The sequence below is a fragment of the Lonchura striata genome, chromosome Z, assembly GCF_050655825.1.
Source record: "Lonchura striata isolate lonStrDom1 chromosome Z, ASM5065582v1, whole genome shotgun sequence".
In the NCBI taxonomy this organism is placed as follows: Eukaryota; Metazoa; Chordata; class Aves; order Passeriformes; family Estrildidae; genus Lonchura; species Lonchura striata.
This window is the reverse complement of record NC_140740.1, coordinates 66,897,996-66,925,191: the sequence shown is the minus strand read 5'-3', so window position 1 is coordinate 66,925,191 and position 27,196 is coordinate 66,897,996. Positions and strand designations below refer to the sequence as shown.

The window sequence follows — 27,196 nt, the reverse complement described above, 5'->3', positions numbered from 1 at the left end:
ATCCCAAGATTTCTTAGGACCAAAGAGTGAAAGCCACTAACCTAAAGGAATACGCTATCCACAGCAAATACTGCTGGAGCTTCCTATTGATACACCAGTCCAGGCTTGCCAGGACCCCATAGCTCTTGCTGCTGTCTCTTCCTAAGCAAAGAGATCCTGGCACATCACACTTGTAAGATCCTGGCACATCACACTTGCCTTATAAAGGCACATCACACTTGTAAGTGTGATGCTAGCTTAGCATGCCCAGTAGGCACTAAGTAAAGAAGCTTAACAGGTGAACATATGATTGCACCAATTTTTTTGCATGATCTGCTTACCTCGCTTTCACATTCTCCAAAGTGCCTCAACTCATCAACAGTCCACATATTAATAATTCCAACTTTTGAAATCATGTTATATTTAGTTAATTCTTTTTATCACTAAGTGTATTTTATGAGTACTGTAGTGCTTGTCCTCCTCTCCTCTTCAAACTAAAACAAACTAATATACATTAGATATTTTAGTATTGGATGCAAGTGAATTTTTCTATCACATTCCTTCAAAAGGAGGGACTGAGGGTGGGAGGAGATCAAGCCACCTGAAGAGAAGAAGAAAATAAAAAGGCAACAAAAGGAAGACCACCAAAACACCTCCAAGAAAAAAACCCAACCTTATCTTTGTATTCTTGTCTCCATAAAACAGAAAATACACTCAGCTTCTAATGGTTATAACAAATCAATGTTTTCTGCTCTGTGAAACAAATCCACTATAAGTAGCTGTGGCATTTTTTCAGTGTACTTCAGCAGAAAACTACATTGAGGGAAATATTTCAATCTCAATTTGAGAGAGAGGTGTTTTACAAACAGAATAATGCCTGAAGAGTGTTTAAGTACTAAAGTCCCCACCTACCCTTGGGTGACCTCGTTGCTTTGTATGGCATTTCAGCACTCTCTGAGGGCACCATTTGTTTCTTGAAACACCAGCAATTATCTGATCAGAGAGTTTCTGAAAATTGCATAGACAGCTGCTTACAATTGATATGGTTCCAGCTTCATGGTGAGAAGAGCTTGTTTTGTCAGTTATGCAGAGATATATCTTTTACCCCTGCCCCAGCCCTTAGTGTATCAGCCTGTCTGCCCACATTAATGTGTGCTGCTTTTGGCAGCTGTAGTGCATCTAAATATAACCAATGGAGACAATTGTTTTAGTAGTGAGCACCATCTTAGCTGCAGAAACTATTATTTCTGCTTTGAACATCTGCTTTCACCCTAAGGCACCCAGCTCAGGGGAAAAAAGAAAAAGGTATACATATATTAAGGCCTGGAAAAAAAATATATGTTCACCTTAATTAAGGTGCTCTGGCAGCAATATAGGTGTTTTTAATAAGATTTGTTAAATATCAATTGAGGGATTTCTATTGACTTCCAGTGGCATCAGTCAGTTTTTCCAGAGATCCCACCCACTCCTCAATCCCTCTTTTTTTAAAGCAACAAGTTCTGCTTAGATACCACATAACAGCATGTGTAGACACCCACTGTAAGAGCATGTTGATATGAAAGACTGGTGGTTTCCTTATAGCTCCCATATATTGTCTTTTCCTTAAGTTTCATATTTTTCAATGTCCTGTAACTTTGATCATTTCATTCTTTGTCTGGAGAACATACAGATATGACAGAGTAAGAAAAGTGGACCAGGGTACAACATAATGGTGAATGTCATAAAAGGTAAATTGTGCTCAAGACACACTTGAATGCTTGCTCAGCTCTTTAGAGCCTTCAGCAGCTCAGTCCATCAACATGTGTGGGAAATGGCATTGGTAATAGTGGCTGCTTTCATGTCAAGGACCTTAAATAAACTATTGGTGAACACTCTAAAGATGCATTTGCCAGGCAAAAGTAGGATACTTCTTCTAATGAAGACCTTGGTTAGGTCCTGCTTATGTCATCAAAGTCTGACAATGCCAACAGTTTTCTTTAGTTTGGACTCGTCAAATCTTAGTGGTCACAGTTCTACCATTTCTTGGGGTGACTTATATAACCTATCTATGAAACAATCCTGTGAAACAATCCTGTAGTTACCTTACCAGAAAGACTTTAGGCTGCAGGTCTCTTGAGTGGAGATGTGACAAAGTGCATGAGAATCACCTGGATAGCAGCAATGTTCTTGCCTCCAGCAAATTGCAGACAAAATTTGGTTCAGTCCTGAGCATACAATAACCTCCTTGTGTTCACAGACATTCCAGGATGTGACTCACATACTGGCAGTTAAACACTCCTAAGGGTCCCCTAGCACTCAGGAGAACAGATCCAAAGAAACAGAATGTCAGAGGAGCATCCCCAAAAAAATGGATGCCCATGGGCCAAGGCTCACAAGCAAGATGCTAAGACAATGTTTGCTTTAACTACCCAAGAAATAATAAGCTGATTGACCAACAGTTTTATGTACATATTTAGATCTTTAACCAGCATAGAAATTAAGACTCAAAAAGAAACTCCGATAAGCAAAGATTTGAGAACTTTATGTAACGACTTAAGCAACGAAAGTCTTTATGGTGGCACTGCACACTTCTACTTTGTTGCTCGTGCGTGTGTTTGGATCTGGTGTCAAGATTTATGTTATTTTTCAATTATAATTTTTATGCCCATGGGAAAATACACAAAAATAACACTGCACTTGGGAAAAGCATCCATTTCTTCTCAGAAGTCTTGTAAATGGTAAAGGAGAAAGGCCTAACTAGGAGTGCTCCTCTTGTTGTATCACAGCAAAGTTGCAAGTCATACTCTTACATTCTCTCCTTCCTGCTATTTTCATACTGGTGTTCTAGGACACTGTATTGTGTATCTTGAGCATGGCATTGCAGCCCTGCAGTCATGAAGGATTGCTGCACACTTCGTAAGTGGCATGCTTTGCAGTGGGCTGAAGAGTGGCTGGAGAAGTAGGGCAGTTTTTTTATCAGAAAGGGGTGGCAGGGCTGAACTTAATTTTCTCTGGATTATTCAGTAAAGTTTTCTGGTTTGGAGCTTTAAACATGAAACCTGAGGGCCTTAATATAATCTTCAAATCATGGCCAAATGGCACCATTCAATGAAACCCCAACAGGAAAAATAATTTAAATTTCCTAGATTTACATGCCTGACAATTTGTTTTGGAAAGACACACACACAGAAGGGCCTCTCACAGAAAAATTAGTGCATTTAATAAACAAATGGTCATTGTGCTAAAATATCAGTAGGAAAAAATTTTTTAAAAATTATATTTTTTCACACTTCTGGCTGCAGCTGGATAAAGCTTATGGTCTAGAAAATGAAGAATACTTTTGTCTAAGTATATAGAGAGCTGTTTCACTTCACTGTGGGACAAAATTTGATTGTTTATATATAATCCAGTTTAAATGTTTACACTATTATCCTACCAGTATTTTGACCATATTCATGTTACTTGTTAACTGTTAGTACTGGTTTATGGAATCATATCAGTTTGAGAAAACTTTCTATTTCCCAGAACATGAACTGAATTAAACATTCCATATCTACTTCTAATTCACACTTATGAAAAATAATTCTTTTGTAGACTTGAAAGATCTTGGCCCAACATAAAGATTTCTGGTTTCAGAAAGAATTTTAGGATGATTGGATCTTACTATTTTTATTCAACAAAAATGTAATCATGAAGATGGTTAAGAAATCAAAGATTGTCTGTCTGTCACAAATCAGTAACATTAAAACAAAACAGAGGTGTCCTGACCTTATGGTATCATGCCTAATCTTACATCACAGGAAATGAAGTTCATATTGGTGCCTTTTTCTGGTCTCTAAAATCATGAGCCAGATACAATTAGGTAATAAAAATGCAGTTACCTTTTTTGAAGGGTCCCCTCAGGTGCACAACACACTGAAGTATATGCCAAAAATATGCCGAAGATGCAGATGTGACACAGAGCAAATACAGTTTTATAAGTTTAGAAAATTAACATAATTGACAAGAATCCCCAGTTAAAACACAGGTGTTGAAGCAATTTCCCCTTTACGTTCTACCCTCTTCAGAAGCCTCCCTTCCTTGATAGTAGTTTATGGGAGTGTGCCTCGACCTTGGTTCTCAGAAGAAGCAAGCTAGGATAGGGGCCTAGGAATGTAGTTTGTCTTTCTGTCAAACAGGATAGGAAACTACCAGCACAAATCTATATTGTTATACCATAATTAACTACAGAGCTACAAATATATGTGAAGAATATATAAAAGCAAAAATCAGTTTGGCATCAAGATCACCTGTATAATTACTAGGGTTGGTTGAACATGATGAAAACTAAATGTAAAATTTAAATTGAGCTGATTACCTGATTGCATCTCCTTTTGTTCTTGTTCTCCTCCTTTTTCAGTGTAAGTAAATTAACCCCAAATGTGTGCAAACAAATATGTTAAATCTAGACTAGGTATACAGAGAACTCCATAAGTTGTGCTGTGCTATGAGGCTTCAAGGTTTAAGGCTTGTTTCTGACATATTACCAATTACGACTCTAAGAGACAGAAAAGAAAACGTAAGGCCAGGTCTGTAGCATAGCTCATTTTTATTGTTTAAACAGTTTTTGCATAGGAAATATATCCGCTTCCAGTAATTGACTGCAGTATGAGCAGCTGCTAGCAGTATAGGCTGGATATAACAGTAACAATCACATTAAGTCAAGCTTGATTTACACCAGTTTAAAACTTGTGGCAGTTGAGTTCATTTGTAACCTAAAAAAAAAAGTACCAGAAAGAACATTTTATCCTCCAACCAGGCACAATAAAAACCTTTGTTAACACTCAGGCTAAAATCAGGTCTGATGCCAGAGGGCCCTAATTCCAAAATTAAGTAGCTGTACTGTAATGCATCCTACTAGTGAAGGTTCATTACACAAAGACTCTGCACGCACCTTCTTTTTAATTAAAATGTAACCTTCAGGATTTATGGCCTACAGTATGGGAAAAAATGCCAAAAGTTTTAAAATGGATCAACCCTGGTATGTAGCTAGCAAGCAATAACTGACTACTTGTCACCTACAGTTGTACTAAATGTATCTAAAGAAACACACAGCCCTACAAAAGTTTTCTCAGAGAAATATCATTGAGATGGGGTGCCTCTTCCCAGATTACTAAAAGTTCTATATGATATAAGCACAAATTAACAGCTTGATGAAGACATAATCTAATGCAGCTCTTGAGAAGCCTATGCCTGGGATTGAGGAACCTCTCACATTCTACAATGTTGTAGAGATTATTTTTGAAGAAAATGTTATCTGAAACATATTTACAACTGAACTCAACAGAGACTGTGAAATTGAACAGGCACTGCTCATTTGTTTGAGTTTTTTGGTAAACATTTTGCTGGTTTTGTTTCTTTCTCATTTTGCATCAACTTCTATCAGTCCATGCAACTTCAATGCCCTCAATGAAAAATGCATAATAAGCCATACTTCTTAAAAAACTTCCTTCTGCATATAGAGATACATTTGCCACATCAGTCCCTGTAGCACAGTTTTCAAAATCATTCTGTCAAAAATACAGTAATACAAAGACTGGCTTTAGTGTCACTAGCTCACACTGCTCTCCATTTATTTAGGCCACCTTTTGTTTTACTGTTACGGTTTCATGTAATGAAAGTATCAAAGGCTTATTCTATTCATGATGCTAGTGGCACTGAAGCCCTTTTCACAAATTCAACATACATCTGAATTGCAACACACAGATATTTCTAAAGAGTACTAACTAGTGAACCCTTTTATCATAAAAAAACCAAACAACTACTTACAACCATTGAAGAAAAAATTGCAACAAAAAAAATGTAAAAATTGACCGTCTCCAACTTGTCCCCTTTACTATTGACAACGTGACCAACAGAGCTGTGGCATGGAAACAGTACAAAGAGTTGTCATGGCAATAAGTTTGGCTGATGCAAAGGTCATTGTGCAGGGTTAAAGGGCAAAATCAGTGGTCCATGTTATCCTCCAACTGCAGTGCTCCACCCCACCCACACAATTTTGAGGAATTAATAAAACTGGGGAACTAGCAGAAAGTGCAAATAAGAAGGAGGCGGTTTTCGGCTCCTTCAGCATGGAGAACATTCAGCTTTGAGCCTTTCCTGTTTAACTTGATTAGCTGGCATGTGATTTTACTCTCTTTTTTTTTTTCCTAAAGTTTTATATAGAAACCCAATAAAAAAAAATCCAGGAGCATACAGCTGGTTAATGTTAACAAAAGACCTTGACAGGATCATGTAAACCATAAAGGATGTCACGCTTGGGGCCTTACTGCCAGCAACATTAGAGCGTTTTTTCATTAAAAGTGAAAACTGTACACTGAATATGGGATAACTTTCTGCAGCCTTCATAATCTCACACAGTACATATAATTTAGGTTTAGCTACAGAACACACTCTGGTGTCACAGATGTCTTTGTGCAATCTCTTTCATTAAGTCCTTATGAAGCTACAAGTTGCAAATCCAAAATTCTGCTCCCTGAGGACACAGCTGTGTGAGACTTAAGTACTGTTTTAGCTCTCTGCCTATCCTGAATAGCTCTGTGAACCTAATCTTAAATACCATCATGTAACAATCACAAAAACTTTTGCTAAAGGCCATATATACTAATAAAAAAGACAGTGGTGCTTCCAACATTTTGAAATGCTCTGAAAACCAACTTTTCCAATACTAAATACAACAAAATAACCTTCATAAAATATAATTTTCTCCATTTACATTTTTAAAGGATTAGTAACCTATGCTTTTCAAGCACAGGAATATGCGAAATAACTCCTAACATGGACAGATTTTTTTTTTTTAATACATAAATTAAGAAACTGGAGAGTTTTAACCCAAGTCCAGTTTCCAAACAAAGAATATTCTTGTTTAAAAATGGAAATGCATTTCCATTATAATTGTTAAAAAGTTAGCTTTACAAACAAGGGTATTTTAATTAAAAAAAATTCTTAACAAAACTATACAGTGTAAAAATTACTGTCTACAAGGTAGGTGGTTTAGTCAGAAGATCATCCTTTCTTCTTGCTACTTGCAGCTTCACAAATTCATTCACATATTTTCAATGGAGCTGCCCACCTGAACATCACCCCACAACTATATTGCTATAATTAATATTTTTGCCATGTCTTTATGTACAGTCTCCTTCACTGCCTTTTTTTCCTTAGTCAAGCCTCAAGCGTTTATGTCACTCCAGGGGAAACACACTTCAGTGGCACAGCCATGAGGCCAGGGCTGCAAAGCAACTTAATAAAGGCAGAACAGTGCACATAGAACGGGGTGGCTCAATTTAGTCAGAATACACTTCCTGGTGAAGGAGGAGGCCAGAGACTGGATTTGAGTTCTCAATCTTATCTTAATCTTTTGACTGCTGAGCTTAAAACAAAAGAACCAAAAAAGCCAACCTAAAACCAAGCATACAGTAAATGAAAAGTTCATTATCTTCCAAGCAGGCTTTTCTATTAAAGAGGCAGGTGACAAAAACCCACAGCTGCTGAATAACCCAGTTTAAATGAGTTAATTCTCTAAAAAAGTGCATCTTTAAGCTCAGATTTCTTTCATAGCCAGATAAAAAAATATATATCAGCTCTGTTAAGGGCGCCTATATTCCTACAAAAGGCAATCACCATTCTGGAAATTTCATGTTGAAGCCTGAACTTGTTCCAGTTTTGTCCCAATGTGGTGTTAAAAGCTTTCAGGGAACACCTTGTTAATGGAACTAATCAAAGACATGCTCCCAGCACAACTCTGCTTCCAGACTGCTCTGTGTCATGACATATGTAAAGGACAACACATATTTTGTTTTACCAGGCCGGAGCCTGAGGTGCACTGTGCTTGGGTCTAGCAGACTTTGCCATGTGCTTAGCAAACAAATTGACTTACTGGAGGGTTCTAAAAAAGAACCAAAGACCCCGTTTCTTTTTGTATCTGTGTCTTATCTTTCTCTTTTTTTTTTTCCAGTTAAGCTAAACCTCAAAGGTTTATTTTCCTACAATTCCCATCTCTGTAGCCATTCAAGCCCTGCCTACACACTCTCTCCTCCTGGAGGCAGGGGGATGTGCCATCACTACTGCACTTAATGCCCTTCAGCTGGAGCCAGAGGGACTGACGGTGGAATGCCCCTGACCAGGGCTCATTGGGGTAGCTGCTGCCAGAGCTGTGCCTCTGGAACTGCTCCAGGGTAGGAAAACCTCCAAAACGCAAGGACAGCTGTAAAGGGATGAATTTTCCCATCCACATGACTATACGCGCCTCTGCTCTTACCCTACTTTTAAAGAAAACTTCACCCTGTGTTGAGTCATGCATTTCAAAGGTCCCTGTGTGAAAGGGATCACCAGCAATAGGCCCATTACTGGTCTGCAAAATGGGATTTTACTGGAAACACACTTTTATTACCACCATGGTCTAATTCCTTGTGTAAAGAAACTCCTCCTCCACTACACCCCAGAGGTCTCCATCTGATCTCTATGAGAAGACTGCAAACTTCTGACATAGCCCAACGAGGCTGAAAATTGTAATTCAAATGCTGAATTAAGAAACTTGGAGCGGTGAGAGGGGAATGGACTATGAAAGAACTTATGTATAGGAAAAAAGCCAAGCAGAATAAGGAGTGCAAATTCTCTGCTTGAGCAGCTCCAGAGTCCATTGGGAGTCAGTGGAATTATGCCAGCAAAGATTTTGGCCCTGCACTTACATTTCCTAGACAAAGTAAATGTCTTTGTCATTCTGAGCTAAAAACATTTTCTAACATGAACACTTCAGGATGCATTATCTTTGCCAGAATGGAAAAGGCTTCATCTCACTGTGGGTCTTGACCTCTTTCTCTGTATGTCTCTCTTTCTCATGAAAAAAACCTTAAAGTAAAACAATTTCCTCAAGTCAAGTCTGCCTCCAACAGAATTCATTACTTATTTTTTAAATCCGGAAATGATTTCAGCTTGCACCCCAGGTGGGAAGTTAAAAAGAGGGAACCTGTTTGAAAGTTTGTCACAGTAGGCAGAACAGTTGCTTTGCAGCCCTTGCCTGGCTAAGGGTGCACTGCTTCACAGCTACACTGTAAAGTGTTAAAAATCCTCCCCCCCCACCCCAGAATATATATATATGTATGTATAAAAAAAAATCCCCTGTCCACCTCTCAGTACAGAAAAGGACCTCATCACACTGCAAAAATAGCAGTACCCACTTTGGTCAATTAAAACAAACAAAAAAAGCATACATTATTTTTTTTAAAATCTGTGTACTTACCTATAATAACCAATACAGCTAAAAGCACTACCTACATAGGCAAAACTTGGTATTGCATAATTCATATAAATTTGTATCCCCTCCCCCCAATATTAATTGGAAGATGAAAAACATGAAAGGTTAATAGAAAAAACACCAAAATACTGAAAATATTGCTGGTCGATTACAATTCTTAAGCGGCAACTATACACAGCCATGATATGCTCTATAAATGTGAGATAAATGTATAACTGTCTAAAAAATCCATGATGTCACACATTTTTCGCATCTGGAGTACAAAATATTTTGTCATAAAAATGGTAAAGATTTAAAATTATAATAAATGCAGCAAAACAAGTGTAGTGATGTCAATTTTTTTGTAGTTTTTTTTTCTTTTTTTCTTTTTTTCCATTTTTTAGATTTCAAGGCAAGGCACGTAATGTGGACATTATATCTTCGTGCAAATTAGGATTACTGGAAAGAGTATTTTAAATTTTTAAAGAGACATAGAGGCAAAATGTCTGCCCATGCACATTATATTTCTGTCGATATGTGAAAATTGTTGAACAAGGCTAACTTCTGAAAGCACCATGCAAGTTTACAGCACCCTGTAATTAGACTTACATTAAGAGTGCATTATTTAAATACAACATATCCCCATCCTGGTATTACCAGTTTGTAAACGGTAAGCTTTGCCCTTGTGACATGGATTTGCCTATGTCTTTGTCTCTATGATGTAGATTTTACAGAAACATGTAAACCCTATGGGTTCTTGATGCAACAAGTAACTTTAAATAAATAAATCCTACCCCTCTGTGGAGGCAGCAGCTAAACCAACATAAGTGCTGTGTTTCCATTGATTTCTTATTCTCAAGGACATGATTTGTCTTGACTTAATGCCTTTTAATGCCCTCAAAAACTGAGGGGAAAAATAAGTTTGTTCAAAGTATTTTTTTATTTTTATTTTTAATCCCCTCAATTTAGAGTCCAAGGGCTGAAGGACTTATAGTGATGACCTCTTAGATATGATTTTTAAATTGCACTTGCCTCTGTAAGTGTTTCTTTACTGGGGAAAGAATGTCTTTTTTTTATTTTCTTTTTTTACTGTTGCATGAGAAGATAACACTTTTACCTGCGTAGAGGCATTTCTTCCATAGAGCCTGTGTGTTCATACTGATTGAAAATTTCAAACTGCATAACACACTAGAAAAAGGCTGAATTAAGGGCCAAAGTTTAATAAATCCATACTGATAACTAAAGGCTACAGAGCTTATTTTTAAAACATTTAGAAATCAGACTATTGAGAAAATGGCTGGCTCACGGCCCATGTCCTCCTGCAGCTCTGCTGTCACTGCCTAGCCTTTGTTTTGTGAGATAACCAGGAATAGTGATCTCATGCGTAAACAACAAGAATACTAAACCAACTAGCTTATCATGCAAATATTAAGGCATCTAGAAAGTCAGTTAAAATATATTGTCAGAGACAGAACATCTATTTCCCAGTGGACTTCATATAACAAAGGCTACTTAGGAGGAGCTGCATTCTACTCATCAGTGAAATATCATCGACCCTTTGTATATCATTTCAGTTTCAACCATACAAGAATTAGTGATTGTAAGAGCTGCAATTGCTGGTCTAATTTTGTTCTTCTTTCTTCTGATTCTTTTCTCATACTGTCTTCTCTTCCTTTTCTTTTTTCCTTTTTTCTTTTTTTTTTTAATTTTGCTTTTAGTTTTTTTTCCCTCAGTTGCTTGTTTCTGCTTGAAGGAAGGGTTCTCCAATTATGTTCAAACCATAATTTGGGACATTTGTCGGCAGGATCGGTGTCCTATTTGATACTTGGAAAGGAACCAAGCTAGCCCAGGTACCAGGACTGTTGAAAAGGGGAAAGAGACAAAAAGGGAAAGAGAGAGGAAAAAAAAAAAACATAAATTAAACATGTATACAATAATTTGAATCATGGTCCAGCTAATATTCATTAATAGTAGCACTACTTAAGATAAAGCTGGAAAAAAAATTTGTGAATATAACTTGAGATTCTACTTCCTAGTTTTCTTTGTGAAATTATGAGTTGTTTGAGAGAAAGAGAATTGTGTTGAACTCAGTAGCAAGTTGTATGACTCCTGAGTTACACTAAGTGGTCTGTTTGTTTAGGAAAACCCCCAAAAATGTCAGAAGCAAATATATAGAGCAGACAAAACTAACCCATACAAATGACACTATATAGTGTAATCGATATCATTTAAGAGCTAGTGAAATATGCAACAGGGTACAAATGTTCTTTTTTCAAGAATACAGCATAAAGATTCAATGGTTCAGCATCCTTGAGATTTTCTCCACTCATAACACAGCAATTTATCTTGTCACCATCCCAAGATGGGCCTCTGAGATGTACGTTTGCCCATAAGAACAGAGGATTTTTATGTTCAAAAAACATACTTAAAAAAAAAAAAATTCCCTAAGAATGTTAGTCTCAGAAACACCAGTTAACACAAGATCCAATCATCTAAACACTTGCAGCCAAGGGTAGCCATGAGTAACAGTGGGTGCCATATTTTTTTCAACAAGTCTCTAAGAAAATATTTTCAAGGACAATTCAGTGACTGGGAACTTAAGTCATCATTTTAAAAGAACTCTGTCACTAAGGAGCTGAAGTCCCAATGGCATTCACAGGTTCCCCAGGCACCAATCAGTAGTACTTGCAAGATGCATATCTGGTGTTCAGTACCAAGTAGCCTGAGTGGCCCTTTCCTTATATGTGGTTCTGGCAACCCAGAAGTCCAAACCAAACCATCCTAAGTTATTTGATTCTATGACTTCAGAGAAAGTTTTGTCACATTTATTCAGAAGAAAAACAGCATCATTATGTCTGCATCACTGCCAAAGACCTAATACCAGCACTGGATATATAGCATACAAATACACCCTTCCTCTGCATTTCCCTGTACTGAGCTTTTCCAGTGTTTATCACAAACATAAGTGCTTACTTGGAATTATATTCTGGGATTAGGTTAATGAGCTTCCTGATAGCATATCTGAAGCCCTTCAACATGTGTATTGTGGAGGCAAAAAGTTTTCTTCTCTCTGTAACTTTTGGCCGATTTCTTCACAGCTCTCTCCCTGGACAAGCAGATATTCTTTTGTGGCATCAGGTATAAAGAGGAAAATTGACCTTTTCTTTAACTATTTCAAATGCTCATGACATGATTACATTTCATTTAACAGCCTTTTGTGATCATTTATGTTGCTGAAAAGCGGTCAACTTATCTTGTGAATTCCAGAAGACATTTTCCTTGGGTCTTTCATGTTAAAAAAAATACAACTTCTGTCATTTACTTCTATTGGAAAATACTTAACTCTCTAAACTTGCTAATTTACTATTTTAACTCCTAGCAATTTCAGGTGCTATGTTTTACACACACACAAAAGTAGAAATAGTTCCTGACCTGCTTGTGTCAATAATGGCCATATTCCCAAAGGAGAAAGATTAATCTTATTTCGTGAAGGAAATACAATAAATATTAATATCTTAAAGTTTTCAATATCTGCAATACAAATACTTTCCTATAAGGCTGTTGGTTTTTTGTTTTTTGGTTTTTTTTCTTCAATAGAGTATATTCTTGAATGACACCTAAAAATTTGCAGGGTCTTAACCTTTTAAGAATTTTTTTTTTTTAAATTGCTGTTTTCAAAAATTGAATATCAACTAATATGTTTAATTTTTTATTGTTGTTTTAGTTCTATTGACTATTACAAAAATCTGCTATTGGAGGAAAATAAAAACCCTTTTGAAATTTAAAAGTCACAGTTACACCACAAATCTTGAAGCACTCACAAAAACTTAAACCTTGTTATGCATGAAAGACTTTTCCAAGATGATATAATTAAAAGAATATGTTCTGAAAAGAAAAAAAATTCAATACCAGAATTTAATTTAAGTGGCTTAATTGTTTCAACTGATTCTTCATCTTACTTCACAATTTGTTTTAAAATGCATTTTTTGTTCCTTCCTCTTTGGATTTCAGTGATGTTAAGAAGTAAATTCTGAAATAATGGACACAAATCAAATTGCTTCCAAGCACATGGATTTATAAAAATAAAAACTAGTAATAAAGTAAAAAAGAGCCAAGCAGATTTGCTCGCTTAGGATCAGTCTGAATATATGTTTTACAATGCACCGTTCTTTGCTGTCCTGTTACATGGGATTTATTACAGTGTTTAGTGAATTCAACAAAATACAGCACTACCTCAAAGAATATAAATTTTGTTTGAAGCCAACACTCTATTTTAAAAAATTCTGTGAAAAGGCTGAACACACAGCCTCCATGTTATCTTTCTGAAGATTTATAGTGCATTTCAATGACAGTTTAGAATTTTTGCTTTGTTTTAAAGTTGCCAGCCTTCTAGTGACTACAGTGGGTGAAGGAAGTAAGTCAGTGCTGAATAAAAGCAAATTACTGTTTACAGCGAGATTGTATCTGATACTAAAAATACCAGACAGACATCTTGATTTTTATGGAAACTGCTCAATAAAAAGAAGTTGTAGCAAGTTCCTAATATGGCTGTTGCTGCCATATGACCTACCAGTTTAATAAAAGTGTTTATTCAAGCCTCCCACCTTGTATTATGACCATGACAAAATTCAGACTGCAAGAAATATGTCAGTACTACTTATGAATCCTGAGGGAGTTATACATCACCCATGTTAACACTATGTATGTCCCACAGGCGTTTCAAAGCCCCTTGTGTCAAGGCTCATGCCAAGCCTTCAGCCAGAGATGATGGTGCAGGCAGCTCTGTCTTGGGCCACCCCAGTCCAGGTACCACCATCAGGGGCTTACTGCAGACAAAGGTAGAAAACTGAATGAAAACAATTGAGAGAAACAGCCCTAGTCACAGCACAGAGTTCTTAGAACAGCTGTGACACAACTGTGAGTGCCCAAACACACAACACAGGCTTTGCTAAGCTACATGGATGTGGCTGTCTATCCAATATTCCCATAACCTCCCTCTACATTTATGGCAAATTTAGTTGGACTTTCAGCTACCCTATAAGCCACACTCTGCTTTGTAGCTCCCCTGAACTTCACCCAAGCAAGACCAACTCCCCAGAAGGGCAAAGTCCCTCTGTTAGCCTTCTCCAGCCTACTTGGAAAGGGCCTCTCTGAATATTGCAGAGCTTAGCTTCTGCCATGGGAATCATCATCAGGGCTTTTTCTGCAGAACATCCTAGCAGGAATGACAGTTACTTCTGGCTGCAAAGCAAACTCCATCTGGGTACCCACATGATCAGGAAATGGGGGAACACCTTTCCCTTCACCATACCATCCAGCAGTTGGTGTGAGTCCCAGTTAAAATTCAGCAGGTGGTTTCACAAAACCAGATGTAATACTCTGCCTTTGTCCACTAAGTGCCTCAACCAGGGAAGCCAAAATTCTTTCCATTGTCCGGAACACAGACAAGGTGGTTGTCCCTGCAGAAGTTAATAGAATGCCCACATGGCTTCTCCTTCAGATAAAAAATCTTTGTGAGTGAAATAAAGCAGGTCTACCCCACACTCCAGCTTACTACTCCTGAGGAAATATGTTATCCATTTGTTGACAAAACTTATAATATAAATGCCTTTCCACTGAAACATGAAGTGAGAGCTAAAAAAATCTGATCAAGGCTAAGTTTTGAAGGAAATTACATGAGAAGAACCATGAGAGTCTGTTGTGAGATTCAGATCCGTTATTGTTGCAGGACCACCTTCCTGAAGCATCACACTTTTAAGTGATTTCATGACTGCTAGCAGCTTTCTCTTCACCACAGCTAGACTATCAAATATGTGATACAGTCAACAGTTCTCTCTCTATCCAGAGGAAGTATAATGTATTTATCTGTTCAAATGCAATAGAACAGCAAGAAAAGGACTTCAAGCATCCTACAGGGTTAACATTCTCCATTATACTTCCCATTACAGTTTCCAGATTTTAATTCAATCAAGATTTCTGCAATGATCTCCTCTTAAAGATAATAATTGCTGTTTCAAGAACCTCTGATTAAAATATTACTGGAATGGACCACAAGTAGTGCTTATATATATATACAGTTCACTTCAGAGGTTATAATAACAAAAATGGCATAATAATGTTAAACAATTAACTAAATGCAATAAAAAATAAATTTAATCTGACCTGAATAAATGTGGAGGTCTTTCATAGTCTTATTTTCCACCAGTTACTACCTCCTTTCTTTTACAGTTTCAGAAGTCTGGAAGAGTATTTTACTATTCCAAAAGTACATCCAAAGCAGTATTTCCTTCTTGCAGCTTTACTGTCATGTACATGAACTCACTGGCCTACAGAAGGTAGAGCAGAGTCTGAAAAGTCAGTCTTTGGATGGAAAAGGTAGAAATAGCTTTCAATCAATGTGGAGTGAAGTGACAGTATTAAACCACCAAGCAATGAACTTCTATCTCTCCAATAAGTGCTTGCCCACAAAAATACAGGGAGATTTACCATTTAAAATTACTTGGATCATAACAACTTTGGAAATGCAATTTTGCTACTCTCACTGTCCTGGCTAAATTTCCACTTCTGCTTTTCTGCCAAAAGAATAACCACCCTTCCAATACCTACTTAGTGGGGTATTCTGCTGGTATACTGCTACCATTCTGAACTGGCATCCATTGGTAAACAGCTGCCATATTTCACCTTCAAGTTGAGTACTTGTTTCAAGAGATGTATGAAGTGTATCTCAGGTTAGTTTAGAATGATTTTTGCAGTTAGCAGGCATATATCACCCATCTAGCAGACAGAGTTGAAGACCTACTAATTTATGCCTACAGGAGGGTAAAGGAAAATCTCCTCTAAGAATACTATTTATTCTATTCCCTGCAGACTTCTTTATGTGGCAGTGCAATACAAAAAGGTACACAAAGATGGGGAAGAGGCTACAGAACCTATTATTAACAAAAAATACCCACAACAGAGGGAGCGCCCAGAGAAATCATCCATACCCATGCTGTGCTTTGGACCATTCATGTATAAGAATTTGGTGCAGAAACAGGCTAACAGAAGATTTCAAACACGCACTTGCACAAAGGAGGCTTTGACCAAGTCAAGACAAACCATGAACTTGTGCTTGGTTACCAGAGTCCACTGGGGTGCCCATGAAAAACTGACTCTCAGCTTTAGACACCTGCACTACCTTTTTCTTTTCCCAAATATTACTATTTTCACTTCAAGCCATTAGAATTTTTATCTTAGCACTTTAAAAAAATATAACTACTAGTTTATTGAATTAGCATGACTAAATAATAATAGAGACCGTCCTAACTGTACCAAACCAGCAAACAAAATAAACCCCAAACAAATCAGTTTTACTGATTCAAGAGAAACAATTGGAGGTAAGAGGATAAGGAAGTAGAAAGCTGGAGTAACCAAGGGGTTAAAGATACAGTTTACACTTGGGAGTTCTCTATAATATGCTCCTCCTTCCCTAGCAGCTGCCAAAAATCATCTGACAGGAAACATAAGATTAAGTTTGTCCCACCTAAATGAACAAAGAGATCTCAGAACAGGCAACCAGTTTACTGCAGAGCAAGAACTTTTCTAATTCTGCTGGAATCTGCAGTGCTGCTCAGAAATTATTACTGAAGTTGTTATCTTTATTTTAACATCTTGCTTCTAGATCAACTCGTTCATTTTGGTCACACAGCAGTTCTTGTTGCTTCTCCCATAAAGTTTAACTTAAAGCTCCAAACATAATCATGTGGAAAATGGACATTATTGATTCCTATGGTCCATTGTTCCCCCATTCTAAGTCCCTGAAGTTCAAGTTCAATCTGGAATTACATCATGTCTGGTTTCTCCTGGTTACCAGACGGCTTGAGACGTGACCACAGCTACAGAAAAAACAAACAGCCTTCTTCACGCTTCGGCTCCCCTATCAATTCAAACATAAACTTTTTTTCTTTCTCTCAAGTATGCTTCAAGTATGGAGCATGGTTAATTTAGAGATTAAGTTCCAAATTAGATTATCTAATGGCATCTTAATGGATTGCTGACCCATTTCCTGTGGGATGGCAGCATGCAAGTCTGGCTTGAATACAACTAATTTCTTAGGAAGTGTTCAGAAGATATTTGCCTGGATGGGGAGGAAACGATGTTCTGCACATCATTCTGCATTACAGAGCTGTGCAAAACTATTAGAATTAGTAATTTAAACTGATAAAAATATGAAATCATTAGATTTTCTCTCTGTGAATATTTTTGCACTCAGGAAGCTTCAGCCTCTTTGTTCTTAAATTGTAATGAAATGGTACTTTTATTCCAAACCATTGCTGGGGATAGGAATGAGGCAGAGACACAGGTCACAGTGTATTAGCTCCTTATCTAACAGGTGTCTATGTTTGCCAAAATGTGCTTCCACAGGCATGCTTCTGGCTTTGTAATTTTAGCTATATGTTTTCTCAATAACAAATATGTACAAGATATTGTGCAACAAAAGTAATATGCACCCATTCTCAATTCCCCTCTGACTTCTCTCTCTCATAAATCAGATTATCCCATTAGATTGCCTTATCAGCACTGTTAGCATAAACACATAGTGGTGCTGGGATGGTGGTGACTGGGAGGGGGAGGAATGATGCTTGAAATGCTGCAACCCCACAGCTACAGCTGAGAAAGAAATTCAGCACTCTGAGAACAGTGCTCCCCTCAGCATCTCCACAAATGAGCCAGCTGTTGTACTACACTGATGTGTCAAGATAACAGAATGAAAGCATGAAATTCTAGCCCAGTCCATTTTCCCGGATAGGGTAAATGTACTGTTAAACAGTTAATGCAGAATGATTGTTAAAAGAATTAACATAAATAAAAATACATTTGTCAATAGCTGAATTGAAATGTACACTTTGGCAATGAAAAGTTGCTAACAGTCTGTGGAAGACTTACAAATACTCCACATGGTCTAGGAGGGACTTGTCATGCCAGCTTTTATAAGTATTTATACTGGAAATACCATCAGTGGTGTAATGAGTGGCTTAGATTTATGCAACTGGCCTCACACACACACACACACACACATACACACACACAATTTTTGTCACTCTCACTTGTTTCTTAAATGTACTTTTTGCATACACTCTTGCCCTCATGTAGTGACTGAGACTGTATTTTTCTACATGAGCCTTACAGATTTTCACAGCTTTCTCTTGCCTGCTGTCTCTAGGAAAACAGAACTGCCATTATCCAAAACATAAGGACTTGGGAATTTTTAATGGTTTTGAGTATCTTCTTCACATATATATATCTTATATTTAAAAACCCATCAAAAAAAAATACCAAAATGATCATAAAAGTACTAGAGAGCTCATTTCTATTGATGTGTTTAAATGGTGTTCAAAATTCAGCAGACACAAAAAATTACATTTATAAATAAATACAAAAAGTCATATAATTGCAAAATATGTACCATAAATGTTCTAAGCAAGCAAGGAAAAAATCAAACCAAGCCAAACAAAAGTTGTAGATGGTTTGGTATGAGGAGCAAAGTAAAAATTACTACTCCTAAATACTTCACCAAAAAAGTGGGATGGGTTTTTTTTCCATTTTATTTTGGGTTTTATAGGATGCTTACTGAATGTTTAATATAAGTATTTCCTTTAAATATACTAGAATGTTTAACTCAGCTACACAGAGTATTAATCTAATTTTTGTTATAATTTTTCACTTCAAGTCTTCTGGTTTTGTAGAAAATGATGTATCAGTGATCTAAGATTTTGTGGCTTGTTGGTCCTTTTTTTGTTTAGTGTTATTCATATTCTCTTTTTTTCTGCAAAGTTCAGCTTTTGCATACACACCACTACTGTCTTATACCTGAATTGTAAAATGCCAACAGATACATAATTTTCTAAGGAAATGAAGCAAAACAAAAACATTTTGAAATCTATGCGTTGTACCTACCATGAGGTGAGACAGACAATTATTAATAAGACAAAAACACACAGAAATAACAGAAGGTTTTTGTCATTCACTTTCCCCAAACTTCCAAGGTGTGGCTCACCAACAATGCTTGATGACAAAGCTTTCAACCTGACCATATCTGATACCTGGTATCTGTAGAGACAGCTAGCACTGAGGGACTGCCAACTTTTTCACCTGCCTGAGGTCAATAACCCTTCTGAAAAATCAGTATACTTAACCACAAAAGCCTGATGTAAAAGGTAAGGTTGAGTACAATCAAACTGACCTCTGCTGATTTAAGGATAATCAAGCATATATCAAGCACATAATCAAGCATTTATCAAACCATTTGGAGTTGCAGAAACTTGTTTGGATTGGGACATATTTCTTTGCCAACATGTGACAATTACTTTTGCATCAAATTCTTGGTTTTTAACATTAGTTTTAGTGTTAGAAAGGCTCACTGCTCCTTAGCCTGTGCAGATATAATTTCTCTTCTTAGGTCCTCATTTCTGTGGGATTTGAAAAAAAGCCATATTTAAAAACCCAACAACTAAAAGCCATCTGCTTAGGCAAAACCGTTTATTTCCTTGTCTTTCAAGGCTGTACATAATCCAAGAGCAAGTGGCATAACCCAGGCCTCTAAGGAAATACCCATGGTAGAATTTGTACCCAAGCTCTTCTGGCAGTGCTTGTGTTTGTTGGTAGGGTCACAGTGGCAAGGCAGCGTTCTGGGAGTGCTCTGCAAAGCAGTGTGGTCTGTAACAGTGAATGGATTGTGGAGCAGGCTTTCAGTCACCACCAAAGTTCTCTTGATCATCACACAGAAATGTTTTCCCCCTCTTTTCCTTTCTTTTCACAATTTATGCCCAGGGTGTTGTATGATGGTACTGAAAAACAGAATTCACCAAATACTAGGACAGTGTTTCTATCAGTATAAGAGCATTGCTTTAAGGGGTGCTCAAGTGACAACTGATTAAAACTGTGTGAGGATGTTCCTAGATAGGTTGCTGTGATGTAATTTTCTAATGCCTGTCAATGCCCTGAAAAATATCACTTTGTAGTGGGAAAATATATCATCCCCTCTGTGCTATAAAAGCTCAGTTTGGATTCACTCCTGGCAGTACATTGAAATCTCTGCCAATTACTGCATGATGGGGATTTGTTATGTGAATCACAGCCCTCGAGGAGATGAGGTGAATCCATTAGCTAATTTTCCATTGTAGTCTCTAATATGTAAGGAAAAAAATCACAAGGCCTTATTTTACTGCCACAATTCTTCCATATATAAAACATTATTTCATAAAAATTATTTAAAAAAAACCAGAAGAAATTAAATTTCAGATTTGTAAATGGCACCAATTTTCAAATTCAGTAATTTCCCTTCCAAGCTGATACTCAAAAATCCCAAAGCTTTTAGTAATCCATAGCACCATCAGTACAATGCATCAAAAGGCATCTTGTATATAGTACATATAAATTACACTCACACACATACTTACATTAGCTATTCACAAGAACATATATTTTCATTGAAAAATTTCATTTTCAATTTTCACAAATTCATATAAAATATTTTAAATTATATCATGAGTGAGTGGTTAACACTTCATCTGATAGACTCCCAACCTACAAGATTTACATGGACAACTCTCATTGAGTGTTAAGTGCTGCAGATAATCCTGTACATGAAAAAGATGAAAACTGAAGTATCAAAATTATGTTGATTAGTTTATATGCCTATTTAGATAAACACACACCCTCTGCTGTTACCATAATCCACTTTATACCAAGAGATGTAAAATCTAATAAATTAATAATATATCAAATGTTAATGGAGTTTATTGTTTGGTTTATTTGGTGGGGGGAGGAAAGGGTGGGATCATAGAAAAAGAAACACTTTTTTTTGTAAATCATTCCAAATTTTTCCATTATCTAGTAGAAAAATAAGATGGTTTATATCTTACCTTCAGGTATATTTTAGTGACCTAAAACTACACCAGCCAATTGGTAAGAAATGTCTCTATGAATAATATAGTTATTCTTTACCCAAAACCAAACACCACCTCAGCAATTTAGTATTATACTCTATACCCCTAACAGCACCGTTATCTTTCTGTTAAAAAATCAGTCCCAAAAATATGAGAGAAAATGACATTTTTAAAGCCTAAGATCAGTATTTCCTTCAACTCACAAACCCTTTGCATAGGACAGCATGATGTTATTTCATTAAGGGATCATCTAAAGTCAACTTACGTGAAAGATAACCTGAATGCATTTAGGAGAAATGTTACACGCGTATTTTGACCACAATGCTGTCACATATACCTCTGGAGGCCCACTAAACAGATATAGTTGCTCTATACAACTTTTTTAGAGGCGGTGTAGGGGTGGAAATAATTAAAATGTTACCTTTGCCAAGTAATTCCCAATGTATCCTCATTGGCACTGGGGTATAAATGCCTGCCGTTTTGATTCATGGTCCAGTCACAAATTCTCAGCTGTCAATTGAAACCTAGCAGTCAGATATGGATCGAGCATACTACAGTTTTTAGTATTTAAATTAATACATGCAAACTAGTACTGTACATGGCAAAAGTCTTACTTTCCCAATAAGTAACTTTAAAAAAACAAAACAAAGAAAAATAACTTATTTTGAGAAATAAATGCCTATAGACTTGTCTAATATAATGCCACTTAAATAGGTCCACTATTAATAAAGCATAAAAGAGTAGCTAGTGTGTAGCACATAACAATTAGTCATTATTAGATTACAAACTGAGCTGGAATAAAAGGAAGTGTTAATAATAAATAGTGTGATACTTTAAGAAAAGAAATAATTATGCTGGCTTTTTAAGTGGTGCTCTATATAAAGTTTATTTAGTAAAGTAAAATATAATAAATATCTTCTAGCATGCTTTTTGATAAATATAGATGACATGCAATTTATAGAAAGTTTTCCAAAATTAAATAAATTGTATATTATTATCTTGCTATTTAATAAGAGAAAAGATATTTTGTAACTGAAGTTTATTAATCTAGTGTTACTGGAAGTGGTATTACTTAGCAAGAGGTGATAAAATAATCTAATCATGTTCAGACTCAGAAAAGTAGAATTTAAAATACTTTACTGCATTTTAATAGAATGACAAATGAACTAAATATTAGCTGAAAAAAATTCTTCACAGATCCTCAAATCATCAGTTCTGCCTTCACAGATTGTTCAAGCAACCCTCAGCAGCTCTGCTTATTTAACATCTGCCCAATAGTGTTAGCAGATTTATTGAAAATACATGCTGCATATTATTAAGGTTAAGAAAGTGAGTTTATCTGGCTTCTGAAGAAAATATACATTCTATCCTCTATGTTGTCATGTTTATATAAATTGCTGTACTATTATATATGATTAGACATTCTGAAGATAATGTTTTTGAGTTTAATTGCATTCAATGCGTTTTAGTTTTCTCTATCCATGTTCACATTCTTGAGATTGCACAAGCTACAGCAAACAAACTACAATAAACTGTTTTCACAGGAGCACAATTTATTGCAGTCTTTTCCTGAAAAATACAAATGCTGAGGACAAGACAATATTGCAAACCTGACCCTGTCTGGCTGTTAGACTAATAAGCTTCCTGCTGTTAAGGTCTGAGAAATGGAAATGTTAGTCTTTGATGTTTTCATAGGGATTGTTTCTTGTTTGTTGTCTAAAGAACTCCAAGGGACCTTCTAAAGGCCATTGAAAGCATGACTAAACCACATGAAATTAACCAGAAAAGGAAACATGCAGTTAGAAAGTTAGAGGTAACTGTGAATAATATATTAAACATGTTTAAAGAAATGGGTAAGTAAATATTTGATACAGTCACTATATAAAACAGGATCCTGAGCTTGATTTTAACAATGAAAACATAATAAAATATGTCAGCCCAATTACTCAATGTACAGTAGACATATTTCTGTTATTATCCTTAAGGAAGTCATCATCTTCACTACAAATGCATATTTTAGAGCTTCTTAACTTAGCTATAAAAACTCACTTGTATCTGAAACAAAAGACTGAAAGGTTAAACCCTCCCACCCATCCCCCTTTTTTACTTCTTCACAAAATATAAAATATATTAATAAACACCCTTTGGCTGATTAGAACCATTATAAATATACTAAAATAACAAACTTAGCATTACCAAATTATTATATTCACTTAGGTCTGAATCAAAAATCTGGCAAGCACTTAGCTTGTTATATAGAACCTAATTGCATTTGCCATTTAGGGAAAACAGTAAGAGACTGATATATTGCGTTTTAGTAAATTAGCTTCTGCACTATATCATTGTATTCTTTCCACAGCCTGTATGAAAACTTTCCACACATACAGTTGTTGTGTTAAATTTATCATTAAGAAACCACCATAAAGTTTTTGAAACATGTTTCATAAATGTTAGTAATGGAATGCTGCTTATTATATACAGTCACGTGTACCTCAATTCACATACAGCCAAATAGTGAGAAGATAATAATGCAACATGTGCATTTGACACCTAATCTGTAGGCATGCACATACATGTGCATTTATATGAAGGTTCATGCTCCACAAGACTCACAGGTAGTACTGTATTGCTATTCACTGCACCAATTGTGCCATACTTGCAGTACTGACAATACCGTGGAGATGTGCAGGTTTGCATGACAGCTGGCTCTGTGACAAGCCCAGGGCTGTACTAGTTGTACTGAAATACACCTTCTCAATGTAAAAAACTGCTGCTCCACATTCCTCAGTAGGCTCACGTAGCTGCCTGATTGTCTTTTAAAATTGACCAGCTTGGAATTTTTACTTTTTTAAAATCTCCCTAACAATCTTCCTTTCCCAAATCACTCCTACTGAAAGATCTCTGCATGTATAAGGCATAGAAATATCACTTCCAAAGTCTGCATCTGTATCCATTGCATGTGTTGACTGGCTTCTGGGTAAAAATACTGTAGAATTTAATAGAGGTCTGAAAGACTGGGCTCCTTTTAATGGAAGAAGCCTGTTCACAGCAGCAATGGGAGGGTGCCGCGGGAGGATGTCCACATAGCCCAGATGGAAAGATTGGGTGCACAGACATGACATGAGTACCAAGCTTTGGAAGGACATAAGGTACTTCACTACAGTATTTTAAGCGCTATATGTCATGTGGAGTAAGACTGAAAGCTTCCTGTCCAGTTATTCTCCTCAGACTAACCTAGGTACCTCTAAAATCATGCCATAGTGTTAGCTGGAGAGGAGAAGGCACAGTCACTGCTACCCACTATAAGCTATCCTAAAGGTGTTTCTCTGCAGGATATGTTAAGAGGACAGGCAGGAAACTACTTAAGAAAACTTACATTCCTCAGTTGAGAGACATAAGAAATGGTCCCCAGGATATATCTAGTAACTGCTGAAAATATTACTAATTGTCTCAAATGTAGGTTATGAATGAAAAATAAATCAACTGACTTGACATATGACATGGTGAAAAGTCTTCCCTAGAAGGTTGTTGAAAAGACGTGACCTTCAGTCCACAGTTCTGTGCATTTTTAGCAAAGCAAGCCACAGGAACCGCACTACCGTAACATCTTCCATCCCCAAAACACTATCTATTATTTTCTTATTTATCTCTCATTTAACCACAAGAGAAAGAGGATGAGTTTATATTATGAAGCAGAAAAGAATTCTCAGCCTTGCAGGAGATGAGGAATCCTCACAGATAGCCCAGGCAGTTTCCTAGTCCTGGATCGGATCCCAGGCTCTGCCCTTATGCCTGTGATGCATCCCCTCTGCTGCAGTCATGAAGCAGCTGAGGCCACAAGGCCCACTGCATGTGTTTCTCCTGGGAGGCAGTGCAACTCCCTCATTCACCGCAGACATTTTACAGGAAGGGAACACAAGCTTGGAGATGGACACGGGAGATAAGCAAAGCAGTAGACTTAGTGCTTCGGCTCTGTAATATGCCTGGAAATTGATTTTGTTTTGCACTTTCCAGAGCTGTGAGACATATTGATGTGAAGTTCTACCCAAGTGCTAGATTTTACTATAGCTGTCTTCACAGTTTAAACAGCACTTTGCAAGCACAACCATCCTGCAGTGTTTTAAGTATGCAAATCACACATACATTAAAAACCCACAGCCCAACAGCTCAATCTTTAATCATAGTATGAATGATTTTAAGGCGTTAGTATTTAAGCAGATTTTGTAGTCTTGTATCCAAGGAATGGCTAAGACTAACATTCATTTCAATTTTCTGCAATAGCTAGTGCAAGAAGGATTGTATTTTGGAAAGTGTAATAGGAGACTGCTATAGCTTCTGTTAGTTGAGAAAAGCCCATAAAATTTAACATTTGCATATTGTCATTGTTCTGACTGAAACTTCCTTTAAATGTGTTTCCTTTCCAGCAAGCTTATGTGAAAGGTGACCTCTTAGCCATTTACATACCTCCCTGGCAATCATGTGACCCAGTTTTACGTCAAACTGTCAATTATGATAAGGGACACAATAAGAACAGGCTAAGTGTTGATAACCTGTTTCCTGACTTTACTGACACGTTCTCTTTAGGAGTCCGCCTGTGTTCTTCTTTCAGCCTGCTGCTGAACGTAAAAGTAACATCCACTCAAAACATTTTGTAAACAAATACTCTGTGTTCAATGGACATTTAAGTTCACAATTTCCATGATTAATAGAATGAAGAGAACTACATTTTGAACTGTGCAGATCAGTAACTAAAGGATGCATCTGGCAAAAAGAAATTTCTACTGAAGAGACAGGAAGGCATTTGTAGGAAATAGAAAGCTATCTACAGTTTTCTGATAATTTTGGAGACATTACTACTATGTTTATTGGAAAGGTCTCACTCATAATTGTAAAATCTCTGTGAAAATCATGAATGCAACATACCATACCCAGAAAGTGCAAGCTTTAGTGAAAACCATGACACTGAGTTTATCAGTGCAAAAATTCGAAGAGTTCATTAAGTCCTCAGCAATTGCACCAGCATTAGTTAACATGGTGAAAGTTTAGACTATTGTTAACTTTAATAGCTATTCCATTTATTTATGTTTTCTAATTTAAAATAGAATTATCCATATGAGGCTCAGAGGTGCACTAAAATTAAATGGTCAAGAACAAAAACCTTGCAGTTATTTCATTCATTCCAACAGAAATCTTATTTTTTTTGTGATACCATTCATCTCCACTTGCAATAAATAGAACTATGTATCCATCCATCCATCCATCCATCCATCCATCCATCCATCCATCCATGTTTTTAAACTATTTACACAGGCAAAGTATATGACTAGTATTTCTGGCAATCCTAGCATTATTGCCAGAAACAACATAACCTGACTTTAGGTGTTTGTCATTTCAATACCATAATAAATCCATGAAGTTGGAGGACCATGGCACAGGGAGGCTAAAGAAATGTCATGACATAACCATGAGGATCCTGATCATTAAGACTTTGTTACTGAACTAATGATCTTGCCATTAAAGTTACTTAGCCAAAAGAATGCAGACACAACTAGAATCTGGCAAGGAATTGTGTCCACTTATGGAAGGTAGAATTTGACTGACCTTGCTCAGTTTGTTGGCTTGTTGGTTATTTCCTCTAGTCTAGGCTTAGAAATCATAAATCTTCAATAAATGCAAATTAATGGGGGCAGGAGAATGAAGGTGCACCCATATAATTGCAAAGATTATCCAACTTTTATTTAATTTACCTAGGATATTTCTCAGCAGAGATAAAGAACACTGAGCAATAGATTTGGGTTCAGAAAATACTTCCACCAATGACCAACAATAAAATTAAGAAAAACTATCTAATTCAGGTACTAGCTCTTATCATGTCCCTTGCTCTCTCCCATGGTGTTGTTACTACAGTTACATTATTAACACTCAACAATTCTCAGAAGCTGATGGCAAATAAAAAAAAGAAAAATGAGTGGTCATTAATAATTTCTAATAGGAAGAGGAGGTCCGATATGAATTTTTTACAAGAAAATGCCAAGATATT

At 36.6% G+C, this 27,196-nt stretch overlaps 1 protein-coding gene across 13 annotated transcripts in view; it reads right to left on the bottom strand.

Annotated features, from left to right (window-relative positions):
• Positions 1 to 4,527: 4,527 nt before the first annotated feature.
• Positions 4,528 to 27,196, bottom strand: part of NFIB (nuclear factor I B) — a 169,314-nt gene continuing 146,645 nt past the window's right edge. For 7 of the 13 annotated variants that reach the window (XM_021525544.3, XM_085566005.1, XM_085566006.1 and 4 more), the window contains 2 exons: positions 21,578 to 21,666; positions 4,528 to 11,088 (listed from right to left, as the gene is read on the bottom strand). In XM_021525544.3, the coding sequence (XP_021381219.1) occupies positions 10,959 to 11,088; positions 21,578 to 21,666 (219 nt within the window). In that variant the 3' untranslated portion in view covers positions 4,528 to 10,958. The remainder of the gene's footprint in view (positions 11,089 to 21,577; positions 21,667 to 27,196) is intronic. The other 6 variants (XM_085566009.1, XM_085566010.1, XM_085566012.1 and 3 more) reach the window with 1 other exon arrangement.